Here is a 27,319-nt window from a genome sequence, read left to right as displayed (position 1 = left end):
GGACTGCAAATCACCGTCTGGGATCTGCCCATAAGAAAAGACTTGAGTAGCGTTAGGGCTTTATTTTTCATTCCTAGCTGGGGACATATTCGATAGTATGAAGGCAGTAGAGCCACCCTGATCACCCTTACATCTAAAGTGATCAATGACTGCTATCAACGCCGACTCCTTGCTGTGACCACTTCTATACCCAGACTGTGCCTGATCCAGTATTTCATTTTAGTCTACTGATGCAGATAGCTCCAGATTCAAAACCTTCTCTATAATTTGTTGGGGAAAAGGTACTAGAGATGCAGGGCAATTTCTTTTTTTTTTTTTAAACATGCAAGAGTTAGCCAACGGTTTCTTAATAAGAGGTATTATCTTTGCTTCTTTCCACATAGTAGGAAATATGCTGAATCAATTATCATACTAAGTACTAGTGCTGGATGTTTCGGAATAATTTCCAGGGCCAACTGTAGAATATGCAGTGAACACGGGTCAGAAGGCAAGCCCAATATGATTGTCAGGATAAAATGAGTGATTTGAGGGTCCGTGGGACAATGTTCCAGCACCAAGTGGTATCGGAGGATGTTCTTACATTAAGACTCTCTGTAATCACCTCCTGATCAAGTAAGGTAACTCATAATAAATCTTACTAATTTTGGTTTGTAAATCATAGCAATCTTATTTTGGAAGAAATTAGCTAATCATCACAGAAAGCCTAAGTAAATCCATTACATGAATAACTTACCGGTATCATAAGGAGCTTAACAACCTGAAAAGAGTTATTTGGTGGGATTCTTTGCTCTATTTTACTTTTTCATCTATTATTGTGTTTATATTCCCAAATGTGCCATTTATACTTTGCTTTTTCAACCAGACTTTCCTCCAATTTGTTTCTCATCTCTGACAATCCTGTTTGAAGGTCCCAAGTGTGTCTGAGATCCAAGGTGCAGGTGGAACTGCTCGCTTATTTTACATTTCTAATTAATGAGACAGACTCTAATGTTTCAATGAGCCATCGCTCATATGCTTTGACCACTTCCTCTAAACCCACAAACAGGGCGCAGGCACATTATCTTCTGCTGCCCAAAAATTAACACTATTAAATTTACTCCAGGTACATAAGTGCTTAACCGCCTCTGTTGTCATTGAGACAATACGTGGGGTTACTATGCAGGGCTTTTGACTGTCTAGGGACAGATATTATACCAGTGAGTACAAATATGCAAAGTGCCCTTATAAACAGGACCTGCAGGCCTTCGTATGTGGCACTGCCCTGCTGATATCCAGCAAAGGGCATGGTTTTTGAACAAGCCATCTGCCTAGTAACTAGCTAGAAGATAGACAACACTGATGGTAATCTCTCATGTATGTGCTTCGCTTTGAATAGCATCGGAAAGACTATAAATTCAAAATTTCACCCATGTGAACCTGTTCCCTAAGCAGTCCGAAAGGTGACCCAACTAAAAAATATATTGCAGCTAGAATTCCATGAGCAGAACTGTCAAGTATCAATAAGCAGAGCCCCAAAACTACTTTTTGGATCCTGTGTCACGAGTGCTTGTGTGTAGACAGTGGTATTGAGTATGGGCACCCTCTACAAAGCAAAACCTTTGGATCGCTTATCAATGAGCGAGTCACGAAATGACCCCAGTAAATGACTCAAACATTCAAGGATATCAAGACTCGATAATTGCTCCCACAGGCTTTTTTTCCCACACACACAATGCTAAGAGATTTACAGCCTTACCCGAAGCAAGCTTTTGCAATGCAATAGGTCTCGCATTTGCGCAAGTTTGAGTTATTGGTGCTGTAAATGACAATGTCTTTTACCAATTTGTTTTGGTTCGGAGTGGATGTATGTGGTGTGGAGTGGAATTATGTGGGTTGAATTGGAATGGTTAGTTGTGAAATTGTGTGGTGTGCAGTGTATTTGTGCAGTAGAATTATGTGGCATGGTGAATAGATAGAAGTGAGAGCTTCACAGAGTAGAAAGAAAGGAAGATAGAGATGGATAGGTGGTTTGTACACGAAGTGGTGAATGAAATCCAGACACAGGAGCAAAAGGAGTGTGTGAGAAAGAGAAAGACTGGGAGAGCAGGACACAGACGCAGAAGACACCCCAAGAAGAGGCACGGGAAAGAAACAGACTATCTGAAGTGAATCACATGAGAGAGGTGGGAAGCGTGCATGAGAGAGCGAGGGAGGTGTGAGAGAAAGAGAGGGATGAGTGGGAAGGGTGCCTGGGGGGTGCGGGGGTGCAGGCTAGAGGTGGACCATTACACAGCGCAAGTAGGTATAGGAAGGTAGTATGTGTAAACAGGCAGTACAGAGAGGAGACAGAGTGTGAGGGAGGTAGAGGGTCGCAGTTGAATTGCAAGATGAGGGGGTAGTGGTAGTGTGAAGGAGAGATGAGGGTGTGTGGGGGAGAGATGACAAGGTTGGTGAATTGCGAGGTAGGGATAGGTTGTTTTTGAGTTGTTTGTTGTGGAATATTGTTTTTTGGAATTGTGTGGTGTGGAGTTGTGTAGTGGAAATATGTGGCTTGGTATGCTGTGAATTTATGTGGATAGTAATTAAATGGTATTTACTGTCATGGAAATATGTAGAGTGAGATTGTGTGTGATGGACTCAATTATGTGGAATGGTACTGTGGAGTGGTGCAGGGTCGAGAGGAGTGGTGCAGGGTTGAGTGCAGAGTGGTGTGGAGTGCAGTGGGGTGGTATGCAGTGATGTAGAATAGATTAGAGTGGAGTAGAGTGGAGTGATAGAGTAGTGGCGTAGACTGCAGTAGAGTTGAATGCAGTGGCGCAGAATGCATCGGTACAGTGGCACAGAGTGCATAGGAGAGAGGGGTAGAGTACATTGGAGTACAGTGCAGTGGCCTAGAGTGGTGCAAAATAAAGTTATGCAAAGTGCAATGGTGTAAAGTAGAATGACAGAGTGTTGCTGAGTAGAGTATAGTGGTGTGCAGTGGTGCACAGTACACTGGCATACAGTGCAGTGGTGCAGAGTGAGTTGGTGTAGATCGGAGCGGCACAGAGTGGAACAGAGTGGCATGCAGTAGGGTGAAGTAGTGTAGAATGCAGTGGTGCATAGTAGAGTAGTGTGGGGTAGAGTGCACTGGTGTGGAGTAGAGTGGTGCAGAATAGACAGACATCAAGTAAATTGGCACAGAGTGGAGTGCAGCGATGCATTGTGGAGTGAAGTGGCGTGGAATGGTACAGAGAATATTCAAAGTTGTGTGGACTGGTGCAGAACAGAGTGCAGCGTCGTGGAGTGGTGCAGGGCAGAGTGGAGTGGACTTGGATAAGGTGGAGTATGGATAAGGTGGAGTATGCATGACGTGGTAGAGCACTGCCATTACAGACAACACATCTTCAATTGGAATGACCATTACATTGCACAATGTGTGGAAATGTCATCACCTAGTGTATTGATTTGTTTTGATTGCATTAAAATATTTAATTCCACCACATCCAGAATTATAAAAAAATATGCTTCATTCATGTTTTCCATATACTGAAATCTATGCACAGTTCATTTACAGGCATTTAAATGTTGTTGTGTGATAGGAACAAAATAACATCGTACAGCACAGCCTGAGTGGCTAGCATTATTGTTACATAAACCCTCTTACTTTGAAGTCTGAGAAAGAAAAGTAAACGCCAAAATCCATGAAAGACAGAGCCTGATATTTGACCCCCCTGGCTTTGAATGCACAGCAAATGTGACAATATAACACAGTACAGAAGTTCTGTACTGGTGGAATAATACAGTAAAAAGAGTTTGGGCAAAGAAAGGAACAAACTCAAACTAAAACAAATACAGCCAGCAAGCAAATGTGAGTTACAAACCACACAGCCAACGGTAAGCAATGGGTGGAAAGCATTCCCAGGGAATCTTTCTCAATGTCACCAAGAAGTGGTAGGCAAACCAGACAGCTGTGCTGTCTGGTAGGCTTTAACCTAAAAACAGTTTCCCTTGCATTCCACTGTAGAATACACTGAAACAGACAATAGAACAAGCAATAACCACCATCAAACATCACAAAAGGGAGGGTAGAAAGAGCTGCAAGGTGGGACAGGAAGGCAAAGTCGTGGCCCGATAAACACCAAACCACTGCCAAGAGAAATGGTGGAAGACAATTCCAGCCCTTACCTACAACACCAGTCACATAAGAAGGACAGGAAAAAGACCATCAACATTTTCACACCAATTAAAAATGCAGGGGCAGGGCAAAGCAGGCCACAGGTAGGGAAAGGAAGCAAAAATAATTCTTCCCAAAAGTACCATAACACGCAGCAATGTTAACAGAGTAGGCAGGGGAAAGCATCCATGGTAACAATAGATAGCTGCATTATGAGCCCTGAACCCATGGCCAAAAAAGGGGAAAGGGGGGGGGGGGAGGAGGTGGACAATTAAGCCTTTCAGAGATGATACCAGGGCACATATCCCCCAAACCCCCAAACCAGCATGGAACAAAGTTGGAAGGCAGAGTCCATTGAACCTGTGTCAAGGAACACAACCCAAACCAAGCCCTCAGCAGGGACTCAGGGGCAAGCATTCTGAACATTAACACTAGCACCACACAACGCAAATCAAGCCAGCCATCAAAGAGGCAAGACACAGAAAAATATACAGTAAAAGGAGACAAGAAACACATCTCCAAGCTCCACGTCCCGTAGAACAGAAGTAAGCCCAAATGCAGCCTTCATTCAAGCAAAAAGCTAGAGTGGTTCTGACCTCCGCTCCAGTGAAGGCAGCTTTAGTGCCTTAAGTGGAGAAAGGACATCTCAGCTCCAAGCCCAGACTAGAGTCAGGCAGTGGCAATCTGAACATTAGTAATAATAGTACCACACAGACATTAAGAATCCCAGCAGTAAGGTAAGGGCACATAAACAGCCTAATCAAGATGGAGGCAGCGATAGACAACACACCACCGATAAACACCTAGCCAAGAACAGATCAAAGGGGAAAGTGCAAACCCAGCCGGTACCCAGTGAGAACTAGTAACAGTTTCCGAGACTTCAGGACATACTTACCTCGTCACACATTTCAGCTGCAGTGTTGTGCCTCTAAGCTTGGTCACGTGTAACCAAGTTAAACAGAGTTGTAAACACAATGTTTTATGCTCTTGGATTTTGTGCGAGTCAGTTGTTCATTGGCAGGCATATAGACACCAAGCTCAGTCAATATTTCAATAAAAACTCTAGTCACTACCAATGACTGTCATTAGCACATACAGCCTCTTTTCATTTTGATATTTAATAGTAAACACAATAAAATTATAGTTCTGAGCATTAACTGCTTTTACCCAGTTGAATGATAGTCCATGTATCGCCCAACAGTGAGAGTATTTCGACAGGTGAGATTTGAACATGTGACCTGCTAGTCACAGACCACTGACTGCAGCAACCTTTTAACACCCTAAGCCATTTATTAATCATACCATAATATCTCATTGATAGAGAAAGATGCCATTCCTATTTTGGTCTCTGAGTTTCAGGAATAGCCAGGCAGTTGTACAATAATAAGAATTTCGCTTTATGCTTAACATTTTTGCTCTGTCTGGATTTGGTATAAACAATGTATCTTTTAGGCATGTATAAAGTACACTATGCAAAGTCTCCCACTGCGTCTATGTTTCAACTACACATGTACGCAGATCTCAGATGTTTGTGTTTTCCATAGGAGATCAGCTGCAGAGGTTTCAGCAGTTATGTGGCATTCAGAAGCTGAAGAATATGGAATTCATCAGCTGAGCTTTGTTGGGAGGCATGACTGCATTTAGCATTTAGGAGAACTGACAATTAAGGATTTAACTAAACTGCCACTAAAATATAACAGCAACTGTCTTAGTCACTGTGCCTCTTAAAACACAAACTCTACAGCACTTTACATATGTGCAAGAGTAGAAACTGAAATCAGCTGTAAACCTCCGTAGACCTGTTAAATAATAATCTTTATTATTTGTATTTTTAGAACCGAACCTTTTGTCAGTCTTACTGTGAAAGGGAGACACCAATCGTCGAGGTAAGAAAGGACTTTAACTAGGTCTACAGAACCTCCAGAATGAGCAGCCCTTTTGAAAGGCAGGCATTTTTCGCTAATAATTATTTTTAACTTTCAACATTTGACATTCTGTCAGCAGGAGCAGATCCAGCTACATTGCCTGTTTTCTGCTTTCTATGTGGGAGAGCAATCAATAGTCCCTTCTAGTGTTTTGCAGTGCTCGGAAAATTAGCATCTATTTAAAAAAAAAAAAGAAAAAAAAAAAAAAATTGATCAGCCTAATGAGGCCGAATGCGTCAAGAGTTAGTGCGGGAGCAGCGGCCGAAAGGAGGAGTGTAAACTGTGTCACGTGAATTTGTGAGTGAGCCTCCAAGTGTGAGAAATGTGCTGTTAATTAAGGACCAATTGAGTCTGAAGCCACTGTTATGAAAACATGCACCAGTGAGCATGAGAATATTTAAGAATCCACGCTAAAAACAAGGATTGGGTGCCCTGGAAAAACTTATCTATTTCTACATTTACTCTTTGCTTGCTTTGCAGCGTTACCTGTGTTCAAGCTAAAGAAAGGAGGACCATGAAAGACAAACATGTTTTACTGATAAACATTGTTTCCTGCAGCATGCTCAGAAGGCGGCGTTAAGTGCTGGCATCCCACGCTGTAATTATCCGGGACAGCTGTAAATAAACAAAAGTAAACATCCACCCTTGGGGAAACGAGTTTAACATTTGATCTAGGTCTTTACATGAACAGAAAATGCCACAATATAAGAATTACAGCCATGTTTAATTAAAAGTTCAGAGGAGTGAAAACACAGAGCGCCTCCTCCTGTGAACTGCTCTTTGACTATGAAAAGTTTCCTTTGGCAGTTGCTATAATGTGACAAGTGAAATGATACACATAACCGGGGCAGTCCTCATGGAAGGATACAAAAGACCAAAAGGAGAGACAGTTCAGCATATTCACCAAACAAAAGCAGGCAATTACAAGGGGCAGTAACAGGAACCAATGATAATATGAGGTGCTCGAAGCCCACATTGTAGATACAGCATTTCAAGGAGACGCCACATGCGCTGCCTAGGCAAAACCTAAAAATTAATTTATATGAGATATGAAACTAAAAAAACTTAGTATAAGCACAGAGGGAATATCATTAAATGGCAATACCATCTTCTGTTTGTTCAGGAAAGTTTGCAAACTGCAGGATTGTTCTGTTTCCAAAATATCTGCCCCTGTCCCTCTTTCTAGTGAAAAATGTTGGCACCATTTTACAAAAAAAAAAAAAAAGTGAACCTACTTCCACAGAGCTCTAGCATAAAAAAATATTCAAACGCAATAAGCCCAATCAACCAAATATGCAACTCTATTTTAATAGACATGATTTTATATTCTATATTTCACCCTTTGTCACTTGTTTATTAATTTTCCACAGTACTATGTTCCTATTTCCGAAACTAACCTTGAGTGTTCAGAAGAAGTCTATTAATAATTTGTCAACATCATACACAATAAGATGATAACAAAACACACACCCACCACAAACTGTACCTTAAAAAAGCCCCAAATTCCACTAGTTGGGCCTTCATGGGGAACTCTATGCAACCTAGGGTCTTCGTGCTCTTCAGGGAAAGTGATGGTTGAACCACTTCCTGCGCCATGTTGTAGAGAGCTCTGATGTGTAACAGGATTCGGCATAGCACCTAATTGGGAAAATGGAAAGAATACAATGCAGAATGACTTCGATACTATGCAGGATTAATGCTCTTTCTCCTCATTTTCTACAGTTATTAAGAATCAAAGACATATGCCATGCTACTTTGAAGCTAAAGAGCTGCTGGACAGAAAAATGCTCCCTAGACCCAGAGAAAGTACAATATAGTAAAGTTTAATTACAAATTATCATATTAGCTTCTTTAAAATTTCAGCTACCTTGTCAAGATAAAAGAAACTAAGTTGCAAAAGTTATCGCCAACAAGTTAGTGCCATCTTTTGAAAAGTTGATTAGGTTTGAAAATGCTTTTAAGACCTGTGTGAAAAGTCAGTTGAATCAAGTCACAGAGGCTGCAAAGTTGGGGAAGTGGAATTTTTTTCTATGTGTTCAAGTCAAAATATCCTCTCCTAAATATTGGCTGCTCATTTTCCTACCTCTGCCGAGCTTTGAAAGTTGCAGGAAGCTTGAGTTGGAAGCACGTCGATCATGGCGGCTAGGTTTAGGTGGCATGCTACCTATCCCATAACCACCATTAAAAGGGGCATCCATCAAGTAGCTGGGTTACAGTTCAGAAGATCTTAAAAGCAAGATCTAATGGAGAAGGGTTTATCTAGTATAGTTGGCTTATATCTTGAACATTTATTTCTACATTGTCAATATTTAACATTCAGGATTATACTGTAGAGAAAGTTTTATATGGACACATCCTTCATAATATTGTTCTTTGGTCACATTTTATGACTACCAACAGATACAATTGCAGCTCTTTCCTTTTCTATAATTGTTTGAAGCATATTTAGGTAAATATGTAGCACAGAGCATTACTCCACGCAAACAGTCCACCACAACTTCAGACAACGAAAGAGTTTTGTTTTTGTTTCCTAACTGGATTGCTTGCAGTCAATGATCAACACATTCTTACTCTATGTTGGTTTGGCATATATCTTAAGAGTGTCCTCTGTTTCTGCTAGGATCGCTGTACTAACCCATGGGGGACAAAGACAGAAAGCATATTTGCAACATGATGCATTTGGCACTGGATTTTGACAGGGTCTCTGAAACAGAAAACTTGATGCAGAAATAGTTCCAAATTGTCACAAAGCCACATATTTCTTTTGTTTGGCTCGGTCAGACTACAAGATACAGAACAAAGACCAATAAAAGGTAGAGCCTTTCCAAAGGAAGATCTGCTCCAGAAAGGATAAGGTCTTAAATTCAAATAAAGTGTCAGCTAAATGTCCAACAAACAGAAAATAGAAAGGAAATAAGAGATTGCAAGTCCACTAAGTGAGAACTATTACATCCATCACAACAAATAGCAAACCTCTTGTGGAAATGGAGTAATGAGATGATGTTTACAAAGGTGGTAAACAAAGAACAGTTTAAAATTCTAAATATTCATCCCACCTACCAACAAAGGTAGGCAAATGTGAATAAAAGAAGATCCATGAGTATGTGTTGCCTCCATCTACCTCCTGCTATATCTACTAAATTCAGTTAAAAAACAAGACCACTGTTTTAATCTATGCCTGGCAGAATCTCACACACTTATCTACAGCTGCAGCCATCCCTACTGACCAGAGTTCCAGCAGATTTCTCGATAGTGGGACTATTCACCAGCTGCATCTCTCTTTGTGGCCTACTGACATTATTATATATAGCAACATAACAAAAATATATACATGTTACCTATTGGCAATAGCCAGTAGGTAGTTATAGTTATGGCCAACTTTTCCCATAGACAAAACGTTTTTTGTTTTGCTAATAACCTTGGCACAGTTTGACAAATCTTCACAAAATTTTCAATTAGCTGCTCTCTGGAAAATTTCGTGATGATTCATCAAGTGGGACCAAGAAAAAGGGGGACTCCCAAAACACTTTTAGCCCATGCACTGTCTATGGTGATTTTGCAATTTTTAGATATGGCTAAAGCCTGAACTGCTAAACGGAATTGCACCAAGTTTGGCAGAAAAGTAGATCTTCATCTAGAAAGAGCCCTTTTAGTAATTTGATGTAAATGTGTTCAGTAGTTTCGGAGTAATTAAAAGAAATAAAATAAAGATAGCTAGGGACGCATATCCTGGGCAAATCCACCCGCAAAGGGGATGGGGTGGAGGGGGGGTTGGGGGGGGTTTCAGCAGATCCAAGGGGGGGGGGGGCAAAGCCCTGACTGGCTGGCCGCAACCTGAAAGGAAAGTTGCAGCCGCCATTTTGTTTGTCACTTGGTCCGGGGAGGGTTAAATAAAGTATGAAAAGACAAAGGGGGTCAAGATACAGGTATCCTAACCCCATAGGATGGATGGAAATTGCCTTAAGTCTTTTGGAGCCGATCTGCAGATCCACCTTAGGCTCAGCATGACCCCCAGTGTAACTTTGTGAAGGATCTGCAGATCCAAGGTGTTAGACCAGACAGCCTTAAGGTGGTCTTCCCCCAACTTTCTGCCTGCCTCCCTCTGCGTTTCTGATCTCATTTTAGCTGGTTTTAGGACTGCGCACTTTACCACTTCTGATCAGCGCTTGTGCTCTCTCCCCTAAATATGGATACACTGGCTCATACCCAATTGGCATATTTAATTTTCCGCAGGTCCCTAGTAAAGTGCACTATATGTGCTCTGGGCCTGTAAATTAAATGCTACTTGTGGGCCTGCAGCACTGATTGTGCCACCCACATATGTAGTCCCTTAACTATGTCACAGGTATGGGGGGGGGCGTGTTCAACATGGCGCCTGAGTAGGACGTGGAGCTCAGTGCTCTGCCGCCCTCAGCCTATTAAAATATCCTGCATCGCCAATAAACTTCTGCACACAATCGGAAAATCATGCTGCAGCAATGCACCTGCAGCTGCAGACAAGCCGTCTCTGAAGCCACACCTCAACCACCCGGGGAGCGCCAGGCTGTGGCAGCCAACGTTAGTTTAGTTTAGTTTAAGAATTTATAAAGCGCGTAGTGACCCGAAGGCATCCCAGCGCTAACCTAACCTGACCGGTGCTGTCACTAGGAGAGTTGAGAGCGCTACCTACAGAAAAGAATGGTCTTGAGTTTTTTCCTAAAAAGTAGTTCTGAATGTTCCTGACGTAGATCGGAAGGAAGATCATTCCAAAGACGGGCGGCCTTGGTAAGGAAGGAGTTGGCCCCCCAAGCTCTCTTGGACCTCAAGATGGTCACAAGACGAGAGGAGGAGGACCTCAGACTTCGAGAAGGAACATAAAGACATAGCCGCTTTCTAAAGAACATTGGGCCCTTATGTTGAAGAGCTCTATGAACAATGCATAGGGCCTTAAAATAGGTACGTTGCTTGAAAGGGAGCCAATGAAGCGAGGAAAGAGCAGGTTTAGCGGATACATGTCTGGGAAGATTGACAAGAAGCCGGGCGGCTGCGTTCTGGACTGTTTGTAGCCTTTTTATAACATAAGCCGGGGCGCTGAGAAAAAGTGAGTTCCCATAATCCAACCGGGAGAGGATAAGAGTTTGAACGAGGATTCTTCTGGCCATAGGGGGAAGAAGAATCGAAATTTTCCTAAGAACTCTTAAGATGCCAAAGCATATAGAGGAGACTCTTTTTGCTTGATAATCCATGGTCAGACGAGAATCCACCCAGAAACCAAGGCTTTTTACCTGGTCCTTAGGGGGAGGAAGATTATTGAAAGCCTCAGAGTACAGCGGAAGCGAAAGAGCTGGGGGGGGAATTGCCTAGTACGATGACTTCTGACTTTCTGTCATTGAATTTGAGCTTAGACTGGACCATCCAAGCTCCAATGTCTTTCATACAGCACGAGAGGTTAGCTGCCGACGAGTCCCCGGAGCTGGATAGGGACACCACAAGTTGAGTATCGTCGGCGTAGGTGACCAAAGACAAATTGTAGGGAGCGATCACCTTAGCCAGCGGGGATAAATAGACATTAAAAAGAGTTGGGCTCAAAGAAGAGCCCTGAGGAACTCCACAAGTCAAAGGAAAAATGTCAGAGAAGTAGGCTCGATCCAGGACTTGAAAAGATCTGCCTTTGACAAAAGCGGACAGCCAGGACAATGCCAGGCCTCCTATCACTCACACTGCAGATGCATTGTGCGGCTCACTGAGCCTTATCTGTCCATTCCTGAATTTCACCCAGGAAAACCTCCTTGACATTGATGCACCAGCTTAGCTCCTGGAGATATTCTCCTCCCCGGCAAGGCAGACAATGGGGGCCCCCCCCATCGTGACCGCACCTGTTGAAGGGAGGAGAGCAGGATAAGCTGCACTTTAAGGTACAATGGCCTCACGCTAAGGCTGTGGCAAAATTAAAGTGCGCTTTTGTCCCCAATTTTGACATTCCCTGCGTACCAACTATATTCAGGGAATCTTACTTTGCATTGCAGTACCAACCAAGGACCCGTGGGAGCGCGGCTCCTGCCGCGGGCGATTGGTGGTGTTCTCCCCCTCCCCCCCAGGCAACTATACCTCCACCTAGCCCCGATGGTCTAATTTGGAAGAAAGCGATAGGTGGTGCACAACAGTAAGGTGAACTCGAGCTGCGACCGAAACGGAACAAAAATAAGGTGTTGTCACTGGCTGTCACTTTCCCTCTATGAATTCACCAGCTTTACGCTACCTCCTATCATGGGGCCCTCTAGGTCCAAACTCAGAGAACTGTAAGCACAAACGGTTTAGTTATGCAGGAGAACAGCTTGTCACTTGAGAGCCAAGACCTGACAAACTGTTTCACCAGTGCCCGAGATCCCTACAGGATATGCATTACATTGTTCAACTTTATGTGAACGCGTAAGCTACACCCAGAGAAAATGCACTAATGGAAGGACCCCTACCACTAAATCATTACCCGCTACATCACTAGCTAACTCTTCAAGCAACGTAGATCACATATCTACATAGAAGGCACCTAACCGAAAGAGGCTAAAGCCTCAAATCTTTCTCCTCACGACACATCCTAGGGGACATATCCATGCTCAAGGTTTATAGATCAGCTCTCTTGCGCTCGTCCCACTGACAGCTATTGAGATGAGTCTGACAACTAGTGCTAAATGTAACACCTTCACAACCTGCTCTATGCACATTAATATACCCATGAATTGATACACAAATCCATTACCATTGTCAGCAACAAACAAGATAAAGCCCAAAAGTCGGGTCCCTCAGCTGCATCTCCGGTTGAAGACCCACAATGAGCCACAAGTAATTCTCTGGGATCTAACCTGGCGATGCATTCATGCAGGTTTGATGAGATACTTGCAGCAGTACTAGACATTAAGAGCTCACTCAAAACCAAAATAGACGCACTACAAATTGATGTTAGCCTTATGAGGGAGGATCACAAAAAAGTAAAAGACCGCATGGACACAATGGAATCAGCAGTCGCCTCTTTGAGGCACACAGTTAAGGAGTAAGACTCGCAGATTAAGGCCAAGCAGGTGGAAGTGGAACAAATGCAGAAACACAGAGGATCAAGAAGGAAGATCACATTGTACGAATCGTAGGTCTGCCAAAGCACGTGGAAGGCTCCAGTATGGAACTATATTTGGAGGAGTGGTTCCCAATGATGATCCTACAGGGCAAGCAGTCTTTTTTCTTTTCGGTGGAACAGGTGCACAGGGTTCCGGGATGCCATCTGCCTCCAGGAGCCCCACCCCGCCCCGTCGTCGCAAGACTGTTTAACTATAGAGACAGACACCACATTCTATATGTCATGAGGGCCCAGGGCCCATGGACAATGGATAATGCACCAGTCAACATCTTTCTGGACCACACAATGGATGTCCAGCGTCAACGATTGTCTCTTTTGGCAGTAAAGAGGTGCCTCTGTGACCATAATTTTAAATAAGCTTTGCAATTTCCAGCCACTCTAAGAAGAACGCATGGTGATGTTGCTACCTTCTGTGCAACGCCTACTGGGACCTGGAACTGGCTTGGGCGGAATTGCATTTCCAAGATTTCAAGAACTCCCCTTCTACTTGGATGGGACGGAAAAGTTGCCAACCTCGCAAACTATGTCAAAGGCATGGCCCCATAAAAGAACAATCAGAGATCGAAAGGGCGAAGGTAGTAGCGAAGGCGGAACATAGAGCAACGGTGCTGTCATCCCTGACACACTCAGACAAGAGTGAATCCACAACAGGACTTTCGTCTCTTACCCTCTAACTGGCCGCAAACTGCTCGGTGGTGGCCCTACTGGTACCCCTCAGTCTTCAGACGAGGTGATATAGTGGGAAGGTGGGGCTATAGGTAACATCTTTTACAAACTGGACACAACACAGCGGGTGCCTCAGAGACACAGGTGAGAGGTTTAGCAGGTATGTATAGGCTGAGGGCGGCGGGCACCAGCCTTGGTACTGTTGCCTTTGATTTGCAAGCCTATCCCCAGCGATACATGTTATCACACATGTTATTCAATAGAACTGTATAGCTGCATTACAGTGCTAATGGCTTGGACGCCTGTTGGGGTGCCAGCTAGGGTTGGGAGTTGGTTGATACTCAGTTCTATTTCTTCAGTTTTTTCTCTCATTAGAATGCTCTTTAAAGGGAAAGAAGGGATGGTGAATGAGGGGTTGGGGGGGGCAGGCGGGATTGGACGGGCCATGGCTGCAGGACGGTTGTCGCATCTCACATGCCAAAATCTCATGCCAAAACTTAACTTGGAATCCCAATATACCATCCTGACATGGAATGTGAAGGAGATGACCTCTTACAGTAAGTGATACCTGAAACACCAATACCTGCGCAGATGCAAAATACATAAAGCCCCCTTACAGGAGATGCATTTTGCACAGTCTGATCTTGAAACTACACACAGCCGCTGGCGGGGAACATTGGTGGGCATTACATATTCCAGGTATGACAAAGGCACACTTATTTGGATAGCTTCTGGCATTCCAATCGAAATCAGCGATACTAAAATAGACACGTAGGGACGCTATATGACATTCATATCACTTTATGCCAAAACGCAATTCAGGCCACTTTCCTACAATCCATCACACCTGCACTCATCCACACTGTCATGGCGCCCCGTTACTGGGCGGGGGACTTCAACTGTGTCCCAGACAGGTCAACTGCTCAAGCACACCGACTTGGCGCCTTCCTGTGGACAACTTACGGATGACCGCTTTAGTACCATACTGGGGGATCACATTATAGAATATTTCAGAGAAAACAAGGGCATTGCTTCTGAATTCGGTATAGAATGGGAGGCTTCTAAAGCGGTGCTGAGAGGACTTATGGTGCCAAGATGGCCCTTCGGAGGGAGTTACACACATTGGAAGAAGAGCAACATCAATGCGAATTAAAGGTCACACAGGATCGCACAGTCGTCCCTGTCCTTGCAGAGAAGCGGTTGACACACGCAAATATCATTGCCCAGCTTTGTAAACTGGACTTTAAGGAACATCACTCTCATAAACAGACAGGAGACAAGGCAGGCAAAATACTAGCTTGTCTTCTCAAATCCGGTACACATAAAACTCCCACTACTTCCATTCATGGGGCAGTGGGCTGAATACTTAATACACAAACTGACATGTATGAAACATTCTGCATGTACTATGCAACCCTATACACAGTATCAACTGGAGATGTAAAGTCCCTAATCTCCGCGTTCCTCGCTGCTATACAGTTACCCACATGTTAAACTTCTCAGCGGGATGCACTCAAAGCACCTTTAGACCTATCAGGGATTACAGCTGCAATCAAGCAGATGGCCTATGTGAAGAACTCAGCGGCAGATGGATGGCTAGTAGTTTTACTCCGCGCTCACCCCTCACCTACTGAAAACATACAACTCAGCCTATTCGCAGGACATATTAGAGCGATCTCTTCGAGAGGCGGTCCTGACCGTATTACCGAAACCAGGCAGAGACCCCTTACAGAAAGTATCATATCGCCCTCTTTCTTTACAAACTTCAAATTACAAGATCCCGGGGAAGGTGTTAGCCAACAGACTGGTTACCGTGGCCCAAACTCTAGTGCATACGGACCAAAATGGGTTCATCCCTGGCAGGAATACCTTTCTCACCCAGTAAAGATTATTCATGGTTATGGATTGGGCTAAGACCTCTGGGACGCCTCCCTAGACAGAGAGAAAGCCTTTGACACCCTTGGGTGGGTGAATCTTCAAACAGTCCTTACTAGAATAGGTATAGTCCCTAACTTCCTACAATGGGTGGCTCTTCTCTATATTCAACCTCTGGCCCGAGTGAAGATAGGTCGCACCATATCCAATCCATTTCCGATTGCACGAGGCACACGTCAGGGATGTCTGCTTTCTCCAATAATATTTACATTATTGATGGAGCCCCTTGCATGCTCCTTCCATCAATGCACGCCTGAATGGGGTACTGATGTGGACGGCGGTTGGCATATGATATCCCTCTATGCTGCTGATGACGCCCTGATTTACCTATGTAATGAGGCGGTAGTACTTCCCCAACTTATGGACCTCCTAGAGGTGTTTGGTCAAGCATCAGGACTAAGAGTGAATTGGAATAAGTCACAATTATTTCCCCTGACGGAGCCTGAGTGGGAAGAACTGCGAGCCACCCTGCTCCCCTGGTCTCACACCACCATTAAATATCTAGGGGTGCAAGTATACCATTCAAATAAGGACATCAGAGGGGAATTTAGGCAAATCTCTGGCGCAGGCAAAGTCCTTGCTCCAATTCTGGATGTCTTTACCATTCTCCCCGGTGGGGAAGGTATCCATTTCCAAGATGCTGATACTCCCTAGATTCCTTTAGTTTTTTCTCGGCTATACTGTTGTGGCTACCCGTAAGAATCTTTAAGGACAAGTATTATTCTTACCACATTAATCCGGGGTTCAGGACGTAGGAGGGTGGTGTTATCCAAATTATATGCCCCTGTTGACTGTGGTGGGTTAGGGGCTCCAAACTACGAAAACTACTATGCAGCAGTGCAACTTCAATGGCCTAAGCGCTGGATAGCGGGTCAAAATACAACAGAATTGGAATTCTGGATCAGGGGGACCAGCATCACCCCAAATACTAAACTGGATGCTGGGATTGGAGGCTCTGCTACCCAGAAGTGGTGACAATGCTCTGATGAAAATGGCCAAACTCTGTTGGACAAAATACTTACGGAAATCGAAAAGAGCCCCTCTCTATGCCCCTGAAGTTCCCCTATGGGTCGTGCATCGCTGTCAAGTCATGCACGCACTGACAATTGCATGGACGGAAGTGGGTATTACTACTTGGGGTGATATGTTGACGAACAAAATACTCAACATATTTGAAAATTTAGTGGATGACTACAAAATCCCACATGGCTCCTTCCTGCTATATGCTATCATCACTCGTCTTTTCTGTGTACTTTGGCAGAAAACTCATGATGAGCTGGGCACCTCCCAACCCCTTCAAATATTGCAGACGCAATATGTGAAAACGGAGAACCCCCACTGACTTCACAATGCGCTTACTGGGATAAGACCTTAAATATCCCCACAACTTATAAGCAATGGAGGCAATGCCCGGAGACTTCTTAAGTGATTTCCATACATTATAGATTCAAATACACACAATTCAACTTTCTACATCACAAATACCTCACCCCAGAACGATTGTCAAAGATGTACCCTGGAACGTCGGATCATTGCCCCCGTTGCCACAAACTTCATTCATGTGAAATGGGATTGCCTGCTAATAAAGAGATACTGGGATGAAGTGACATTTCAACACAGATATGGTGGGCACCAGCATCCCAACAGATATTGGGCACGGTTTATTAGGACTCGCCTCCCGCACACTTGCTCGCAAACCGATTAAAAAAGTTATTGATCTAGCAATGGTATTGGCTAAACCAAGAATTGCCAGTCACTGAAAATCCTCAGCTCTCCCCCTCCACTCTTCCCCCCAAACTCATACATGGCTCGGAGACCTGCACATCAGCATAATGGCCGAGCAATATGCCTTACGGTTCTGCAACTTGGTAGTGTACCTTGTGACAAGCCACCCGACTGGCAAAGCTATTTGGAAAAGGTTCAAGCCAAGTCAGACGACAGACCACTTTGAACATTACACTGATGCACAGTTACCAAAGGAGGTCCACAGTCTACCTCCTTGTTCACTTATTGACTGTTAGTAATGCTGCTGAATTCCACTGCTTAATATACGAATCCCTAAGGACCACAACTTCAGTACACTTGCATCTAAGGCACGAACACATACTTATGGCAAATGTGAAATGCTCCCACAGTAACAAAGGAATTTAGTCATTCACACAAGAAGCACACCCTTCCTGAGGTACCACCCCTCATACACAACCCCCTCCCCCATTAGTCACAAGATCCCTGACTGGAAATGGCACCCAGCATCTACCAGAATAGTTTATTCATAATGAATGAGAGTGATGTTAAAATCTAAGATTCCTACAAATGCTGTCATTTTTACATGTACTTTTTTGCCACTTTTCGAAAGTAGGCATGCCTCTGCACTTATTGCTCTCTGTGCAGAACAGCCTCTCTCCAATCCACGTTTGGTCTGTGCTAGTTGACCGCTCCCCTTATGCATTCCACCTAGAAAGCCATAAACACACGACAACTCAGCTGCATCTCCATTCATCTGCATACTGATGGGTCTTCCTGGGCAGGAAAGGTGGAGGGGCCCTCAATTACACGTCAAAGGCCAATGGCCTGCACTTACACAAAGGAGTGACAAAGCTCCTGGCTGACAAGACTGGGTTGAAAGGGGAACTGGTGCGATGCAAAACCTCTTTTTGAAGTTTTCCTCCACTTCGAAGACAAATTTGGGTATATATACTGGGTCTGTATAATCAGACACTTTTGGACCTACAACTGGACTCTGTCAGAGGGACTACTGTGCTACCCAAAGGACTCCTCTCCTGCTTGTCACCCTGATGCAAAGAAGGAATTTGTCTTCCCCTACAAGTGATGTCCAAGGGCTTCGACTGAGCTTAGCTCCTGTTAAACAAGTCTCAGGGCCATCAAAAACTTCACCATAGAGAGAAAATCCACCACACCGGAAAATCGTCACACTGCTTGCAGAATTGACGTAGCGCCTGTCTTGCGACTGAAAAATCCCTGCATCGCCTACCAGATCGAGGCAGCACCTGTTTCATTATCACAGCAAGTTTTGGATTTTCCACACATCGTACCTGGCAGTCAAAATATCCCCGCACTGCAGTTAGGACCAAGGCTGTGCACCAGGAAATCGATGCATCACCTGGCCTGCGAGGAAAGAATTGATGCACCAACTCCGCTGTGCCGAAAAATATCAATGCATTGCTTTACTTTCCGATGCATCACCTCCTCTTTGGCCCTCTGCATCATTATTGTTGATGCATCCCAGGTGCTAAAAAGATACAACCTTGGATTCCTATGGATTAAGACTTTCCTAAACTTCTAAAAAGTGATATCTTGACTTGTTCATATTGGATTCTTCTTCTATTGGTCTTATTCTATTCAGATAAATATTATTTATTTTCCTAAACTGGTGTGGAGTACTTTTTGTGGTGTTTTCACTGAGTTACTGTAGGAGTTACTGCACAAGTACTTTACACATTACCTTCTAAGTTAGGCCTGTCTGCTCTGTGCCAAGCTACCAGAAAGTGAGCACAGGATATTTTAGGTTGTGTTGTTACTTACCCTGACTAGGTCCCTAGTTGGACAGGGTGCATACCTCTGCCAACTAGCGATCCAAATTCTAACACGAGGAACAATGTGGAAAAAAAAATACACCTACTCACGCACCAACCCCGCCCCCCCCCATGTGATGGGTGACAATGTCATTTGAGAAACTATAAGAGTAATTATGAATGATATAATTTCACATGCAAGGCTTTAAACAGTGCATGAGAATGCATGAGTTATAGACAATGTAGTGTGGCGAGTGAGGTGACAAGACTGTTTGGAGGTGCGCTACTTGTAGTAATTTGACTGGGGGGGGGGGTAAATTATAAATTGAAGTTAGAATTTGAACTTTGCAATTTTAATGTTTGTGTGTTTAAAGTCGGGTTTGTATGAAAAGAATACATAATATATTCGAACTATAAATTATCCTTAACCTTTCTTTCTTGCATTGCAGATTGAGGATTTTTATTTTTTAATAAAAATGTGTTTCAACTGGTGGCATGATGGAAACAAGCATGCCTGAACCATGCAGGTCTTAAGCACGCGGTCACAACAATGACCGCGTCTTTGACATACCATGGCTTTACAATGAATATTGTTGTAAAAGCATGTATGGTAAAAAAAAAAAATATATAATAATAATAATAAAAAGAAATTGTGTGGTAAATTGTCCCCCACTTTGCACCTTTACACCCGACACCATACTCTGCAATCCACCATGCTCCTGCCCTTAAAACTTCCACCCCCTGCCCTGAGTCCTACACCCCCCCCACCCGGAGCACTAGAAGTAACCCCGCTCTGCCCTTAAAACTAACCCGACCCTCTACCCCCGAACCCTAAAACCTACACCACCCTGTCCTAAAAACTAACCCGACCCCTAAAACCTATCTTGCCCTGTCTTAAAACTTCCCCTAACCGCCCCACCCCGAACCCTAAAACCTACCTTGCCCCATCCTAAAACTACCCAGGCCTCCCTCACCCTGAGCCCTAACACTGACCCCTTAAAAAAAAAAATCCCACCCCCAAAAATTGCCTCCTCCGCTCCCCCCACGCCCTCCAACCCCACCCTGTCCTTAAAAATTCTACTCCCCAACCGCCCAAGCCCCCCTTACATGGCCACTTCATCCCTCTCCTGGCTGTTCCTGCTGTGTGCCTGAACCACGCATACTGAGTTTGCATGGTACAAACACATGCGTGGCTCAGCAAGCTTGGTTACCGCCAGCGTGGTTCTGGCCGCATAGTAAAGGCTGTTTCCAGTTTCAAACCGCAGTGTGGAATGTCACTGATAAGTGGGACGTAAAATGGAATGTAGTACAGGTCAGTGTGTTGCAGAGTGGAGTATTGTAGAGTGTAATAGAGTGTAGTCGAGTGGCGTGACACAGCATACAGTGGATTAAAGGGTTATACACTGGACTGGCGTGGTATGTCATATTGTGGAGTATAAGAGTGGAGCAGCATGTTGTACAGTGTAGTGGTATGTTGAACAGTAGAGCGGAGTGTGGTACAGAGGAGTGTTGTCAACTGGAGTGTCATGAAATGGAGTGTGGTGGAGTGTCATTGAGCAGAGTGGCACACAGTGTGGCAGAGTGTTGTAGAGTGTAGAAGCAGAGTAGAGTTAATTGGAGTAGTGTAATAGTTCAGTGTTTTTGAGTGTAGAATTGTGCAGTAGAGTGACGGTGAGTCTCATACTGTGTAATGTTGTACAGAGGAGTATCATTTGTGAGAACACAGTGCATGGTAGAGTGGCAAGTTATATGCTGTGCTGTCTGGTTAGTGAGCTGAAAAGAGTATGTAATAAGGTCTGTTACGTATAATATTTTGAAGGTTGTGGATAAATCGTAAATGAAAGTTATAACCAATTCCTTTAGAATTTTTCAAATTTGTGCAGATTAAACTTGATTTGTACATGGAAAGTAAGTTTTCCTAACTATAACTCAGCTTTATCCTTCGTTTCATTTTTTGAAATTTTTTAATAAATAATGTGTTTCAAATTATAGAGTGCAGTGTCACCAGTGGAGAATTATGTGGATTGTTGTACAATACAGTGGAGGCGAGTGTTGTAAAGTATATTGTCAGAGTTTAATATTGTAGACTGGAATAGAGTAGAGTAATGTGCAGTAGCATATTGTACAGTGTAGTAAATTGTTATTTAGTTTAGTGGCATGGTGTCTCATAGTGGAATTAAGTACTGTAGACTAGAATGGCATGACAAAGAGTAGAGTAGGTTGTCACATACTGTCACAGTGAAGTTGACACTGCTTCACCCTACTCTAAAACTCTCTAAGTGGAATATTGTCAAGTAGAGTTTTGTACAGTACAGTGGAGGAGAGTGTCAAGGTAGAGTGGTGTATTGCAGAAAGATGTTGAGTGGCGTTTTGTTGTGTCACAGTGTAATACAGTGGGGTAGAGTGGAGTTGCATACAGTGAAAGACTATCAAAAAGTGGAGCATGGTACAGCAGAGTATATCTCACTGGCATAGAGTGGGATAAAGTGTAGTAGAGTGGAGTACACTGGAGTGGGGTAGTGTAGAGTGGCATAAAGTGTCAGAGTGGAGTGGCGTGTCAAAATATAGTGGCACTGAGTACAGTGGAGTGGAGCTGCATAGCATACAGTTGAGTAAAATATACACTGGAGTACTGTGTTGTACAACAGAGTGTAGTGGAGTTTTGTACAGTATTGGAAAGTGATGTAGACTACAACACTGTTCTGTACACCACTCCACTCTACAAAAAAGCAGCTTGTTGTATGTCACTCTGCTGTAGAGTGTGGTACAGTGTATTGGCATACTGTGTTATAGAGTATAACGGCATTGAGTGGCACAGTGGAGTGGCATACAGTGGCGTAGTGTGGAGTACTGTGTTAGTAGAGGGGAGTAAAATGGGGTGCAGTGGAATACAGCTGCGTACAGTGTTGTATAGTGGACTAAAGGATGGTAGAGTATTGTAGAGTACAATGAAGGGGTATAGACAGAAGTAAAGTGGTGGAGAGTGGCACAAAGTGGTGGAGAGTGGCACAAAGTGGTGGAGAGTGGAGTTGATAGTGTGTGAAACAGTGTAGCTGCGTAGAGTGGATTGTTGTATAGTTGCATAGAATGAGGTAAAGTCTCATACAGTGGAGTAGATTTGAGTAGAGTGGTGTAACAGTATGGAATAAAGTACAATAGTGTGTGAGTGTGTTGTAGAGTAGAGTAGCATAGAGTGGCGTGTACTTGCATAGCATAGGTAGCAAACTGCAATGAACTGGGGTCTTGTACAGTAGTGTGGAGTGCTGTGTCGTATAGGAAAGTTGTATAGTGCAAGAGTGTGTTGTACATTGGAGTACGTTGGAGTGTACGAGTACAGAGTGGAGTATAGAGTTAGACAGTGAAGTTTACAGGGATAGAGTGCAGTAGAATGTTGCAGAATGCCACGAAGTGTGGTAGACGTTTATAGAGTGGTATACAATGGTCTGGAAAGTTTTGTGGCGATTCGTCAAATGGGTGGAAAGTTATTAGGGAGCTAATATCTGAGGAATATTAACCTTTGGGAATACTAACTATAACTACAGAGTGGCAATGCGACTTAATGTGATTTCATATTTCATATATTTGTTATGTATTTTGTTTACATAATCAGGTGACCATAAATGTGTTTGTCTTTTAGCTGTCCATGTAGTAATTCTGAAAATAACCTTCGCAGTCTAATTTATTTTTTGGGTTTCCTTGATACTTTTAGTAGGATTTTGCTACATTAGGCCACGTTAACGGCATCCAATCATTTTTGTTTTAAAAAATTAAGATTATTTTTCCCCTAATGGCCAATTATTATGCCCTCCATAAAGTACTTTTGTAGCTCATTGCTAGGTAAATTTTTTATTTCGTTGCACAAGGACCCATAAGAAAGATGGTTTTTGTTGGGCCACTTTTATTTTGTGATCCAGAGACCATGCAAAGAAAACTTATGTAGATTAACTTCATTCTATTTGTTAAGTATTTGTTTATAGGTTCCCATTAGCATGTGACCATAAATGTGTCTTTCAGTTCATGTAGTAAATCTGAAACTTTACATATGCAGTCTAGTTAATTCTTTGGGCTTCCTTGCGACTTTTAACAGGACTGTGATACATATGAAGTTAAGAACTTAGATTTAAAAACCAAAATACCACGGATATTCACCAGTTATAGTAACCTAACTATAATTTGCGCCCCCACCATGCACTGCTTATGACCTCACATACTACACCACTCAGCACATGCTAAATGACATCAATGATGACAACACTACACCCAACTTCTCGTGGAGGAGCCAACCCACACAGTTGTGGGTTGACAGTAAAGTCTTGCACCGGCCAAGCAACACACCTAACCTCCCACCAGGCAGCCAATTCCACCAAATCACATAGCCTGCACAATGGCGGTTGAAGCTAGTTTTTTGTTTTTTTTGATCTGCGGACATACACAAGAAGGACTCTCTGGGTTTCAGTAAAGTAAAGGCTGATGATTTTGATTTGGGTGCAGAGGCATGATTGAAGGTAGGTTGTGTTTTGTGTTTTTAGCTAAAGCATGTTCCAAGAAATTTATGCAAAAGCCCAGAGCTGCTGTTGACAATAGATTGTCCACCGGTGGATATCTGGGCACATGCCTATGTTAAAAATTTGAAATACAGTGCTATTGAAAGAAAAATCTTTGTAGCAAGGATGTTTATAAGATAAGGAAGTTTATGTCTAGAACTTTTATGAAACACTGCAGATTGAAGTATAATACAAAATATACATGTGGCCAACTAAGATGGTTTATCTCATACTGGTGTTGTAAGAATGTCTCTAAAATTGTGTGCCATTGTGCCCATCTCAGAAACGAGTATAGTGCATTTTACTGAAATACAGATGGTTGTCCATTGGGCCTGACTAAAGTGTGTTTTCAGTGGCACATGTATACCTGTCAGCTTCTTGGCTTAAAATTGAGGCTCACGTAAAGCCTTAAAGATGGCAATTCCATTAAGGTGAATGGAAAATTGACAACTGGTGTAGCATGTTGAACTACTCGGAGTCCATAAATCCTATAGGATGGTGTCACAGTGATCGTATGATGTTAATGATGGAATTTGAGGTATCAATGATGTAATTTGAGATACTAAGATTTATTTAATATATGAGGTCATAAGAAGTGCAAGCCGTAGGTATAATTTGCTCAGTAACATATAACTGGTCAATTTAACTTTTTTCTGTTTTTTAGACTTATTTGATTATTAAACCTTGGCTTTTAAATGTATTTGCTTTTTTAAATGTATTTGGTTTTACATTTTAAACTTATTAGGCTTTTTTTTTAACACCTACGTATAAAGTCACTGAGTTTTGTTATATTTAGTTAGTTTCTTTTTTCTTTATGCTTTTATTGTAAAAGAAGATCTTGTTACCGCTCCCTCAGCCAATCAGAGAGCCCTGCTTTTTTTAAATAAAAAATATTTAGTACCACAGACCTCCTGGAGGACTAACTGTCCCAATATTGCTAGTTTTAAAACTACTTTATGCCCACCACAAGCACCACTTTAAACACGATTTTCTCAAAAACAGCTGACCACATTTGCACCCAAACACAAAAAAGCACCCTCTTGAAGTAAAGTTTTAACTTTATGCCAATTTGGTGTAAATTTGTTCAGCTGTTTTTCTGTATCTCAGAGCAAAATATCCTATGGAAATTAACAAGGAAAATCAACATTATGGGAACCCACCCTCCATGTTCTTCTCAGATCTGCACAAAACTTTTCAGGAACAAGAGGAGGTAGAGGAACATTTTCTTCGACCGTTTCATGTAAATTTGTCAAACTGCTCAAATTATCAGCAAAAACAAAAAATATTCTTCCTATGGAAACACTTACTTAACTATAGCTACACAAACACATGGTTCCCAAGGAGCTTTTTGCGAATCAATCTAAGAATTACTTTGCTAAATTATGGATAAAGACAACACAATTCCTGTAGAAATTCATTAAAAAAAAGAAACCAATTTCAGAATTCCACTCCACTATGAACAAGACAGCAACACAGCTCAACTCATTTTATTACAAAAACATAACAATACACAATGATCACATTGGTAAAGCAAAAGTGAGAATGTACAACAACGTTGCTTTAAACAAATATACAATAATACAGAAAGAACTGGTCTCAGCAAGATATTTTACTCATTATCAAAGGAAAGTGTATTTGTTCACATGTATTGAAAATTCTAGACTAGAGCCGAGATGTTTCAGTTCAGATTGCAACTAATGCAATGAACCATCATCAGGACAAACCAGCAATAAAGTCTCTCTCAAGACATCAAAGCAATTGATTCACTGCTCAAATGAAAAGTTAAAAGTGTTAGTAATGTCAGACAAAAAGCCAGTTTACAAGCGATCTCAAGTCTGCTGAAAAGCCTATGTGGTGGGAGTGGAAACTGAATGTTTCCACTTTAATTACTAAGGACGCAACCGTCAGTAATCAGTATAGGATGAATTAGGGTTTATTTTTCTTATACAGGAAGATAAGGTCTCCAAAAATCAGGTGATTGCGACATGTCCCAAATGACATATCTGATAAAACTGCAATGAATACAGCTGGGACAATTACCAACCCTCGAGTCCCTGGTACTATGAAATGTGCCACAAGTGCAATAGAAGTACCAAAGATGGATTTGGTACGTAACACAGGCACTTATTTATATAGCATTTTAAAAACTCACACAGGTCACTCTTAAGGTTTACACTAGATGTTGATTTTGTTTGTGCTTATACGCTAATAAAATGTAATTTCCTCAAAAAAGGCAGTGGCTGAGAAACACTGGAACGCTTTAGTGCGATTATGTTATTCAAAACACAGCGAGAGTTTTTTTTATTTTTATTTTTTAGGTTAACTTATCCATGTAAATGCTTTTGTTTGATAGTTCTAGCCTTTGCCAGGCTTTTCAAATTATTCACATTGTGTGACCATGAGAACTCATTTGAGAGTCCCGGGGGAGTCAGGGGTTACTGAGCTCGAGTGAATCAGAGCTTTTTACCTCTGGTCTTTATGTTCTTAACGTTACTATTGGACCCACAAAGATCACCAACTAACCCCTTTCGTCATTGACTCTCAGGGTAGTGAATCCAAGCAGCCGGGGACATACGCAGGGAGGTGGAGTAGGGTTAGAGATACCTCAACAAGCATCAGCTGACGATCAATGAACAACTGTTCACTTCTTTAGTTTAGAGAAAAAAGTACTATAATGCTACTTTGCACATAATTTAAAATACTAAACACAATCAACAGAGGGCATTCATCTGTGGTACTACTGGGGCGGTACCCACAGAAATTTCAGGACAGTTGTTAAGGGTAAAGAAGACTGACCCTGGGCCCTGTGACAGTGTTTAGAATCTTTGTAGGAGAAAGGCAACTGACATTTGCTAGAGTTCAAATTCTCCCCAAAAATGATATGCAACCTTACACCCTTTTTTGAGTATATCAAAGTGAAGCTTATTCAACCACAACTCAGATCGACAATACTAATCTAGCATGTCAATTTTAATATGCAACATTACCCCACAATATTAAGGGTACAATGCCACCAGTACCTTACTGTCCGTGCAGAATTCGTTAAGTTCTTCTAGGAAACAGCACCTGTGAACATCACTGGTTGGCAGAAGCGGAAACCACTTTGGGTGGTGTGTGTCCTGCACCGTACACTAAACAGGGATGAGGTGGTCTTCCCTTAGCTCAGCAGATGGGCATTGTGCCTCCCGTTTCAGCACCAGCAATCACCATTCATATGTTGTGGCAGTGCCAGCACCAATCAGAAGGAGGTGCACTGGGAGACATGCTGCTTGTGATCCTGGAGATCTAGTTGCTTGGGTGTTCCAGGGGCTCATTCACAAAACTGTCCACCCTTGGTAAAAACAGTGACACTCCTCTGCTGGCCTTTTCTTGATACATGACGTTTGTTAGGACATTTCTCTGCTCTACATTACATCATTACACAGCAGAACTCTCATCCTGTTGAGTCCAGGGATTCCCTAAGCTTCAGCTGT

General features: G+C 42.8%; 1 protein-coding gene across 1 annotated transcript in view; it reads right to left on the bottom strand.

The window, feature by feature from the left end:
• The window catches only part of PRRC1 (proline rich coiled-coil 1), a 181,651-nt gene that overhangs the window by 105,646 nt on the left and 48,686 nt on the right, over positions 1 to 27,319 (bottom strand). Inside the window, exon 3 of the mRNA XM_069227286.1 lies at positions 7,547 to 7,698. Coding sequence (XP_069083387.1) covers positions 7,547 to 7,698 — 152 coding nt within the window. The remainder of the gene's footprint in view (positions 1 to 7,546; positions 7,699 to 27,319) is intronic.

Source organism: Pleurodeles waltl, chromosome 1_1 (genome assembly GCF_031143425.1).
Source record: "Pleurodeles waltl isolate 20211129_DDA chromosome 1_1, aPleWal1.hap1.20221129, whole genome shotgun sequence".
Taxonomy (NCBI): domain Eukaryota; kingdom Metazoa; phylum Chordata; class Amphibia; order Caudata; family Salamandridae; genus Pleurodeles; species Pleurodeles waltl.
The sequence above is the reverse complement of the archived record's forward strand: the minus strand, read 5'-3'. Positions and strand labels throughout refer to the sequence as shown.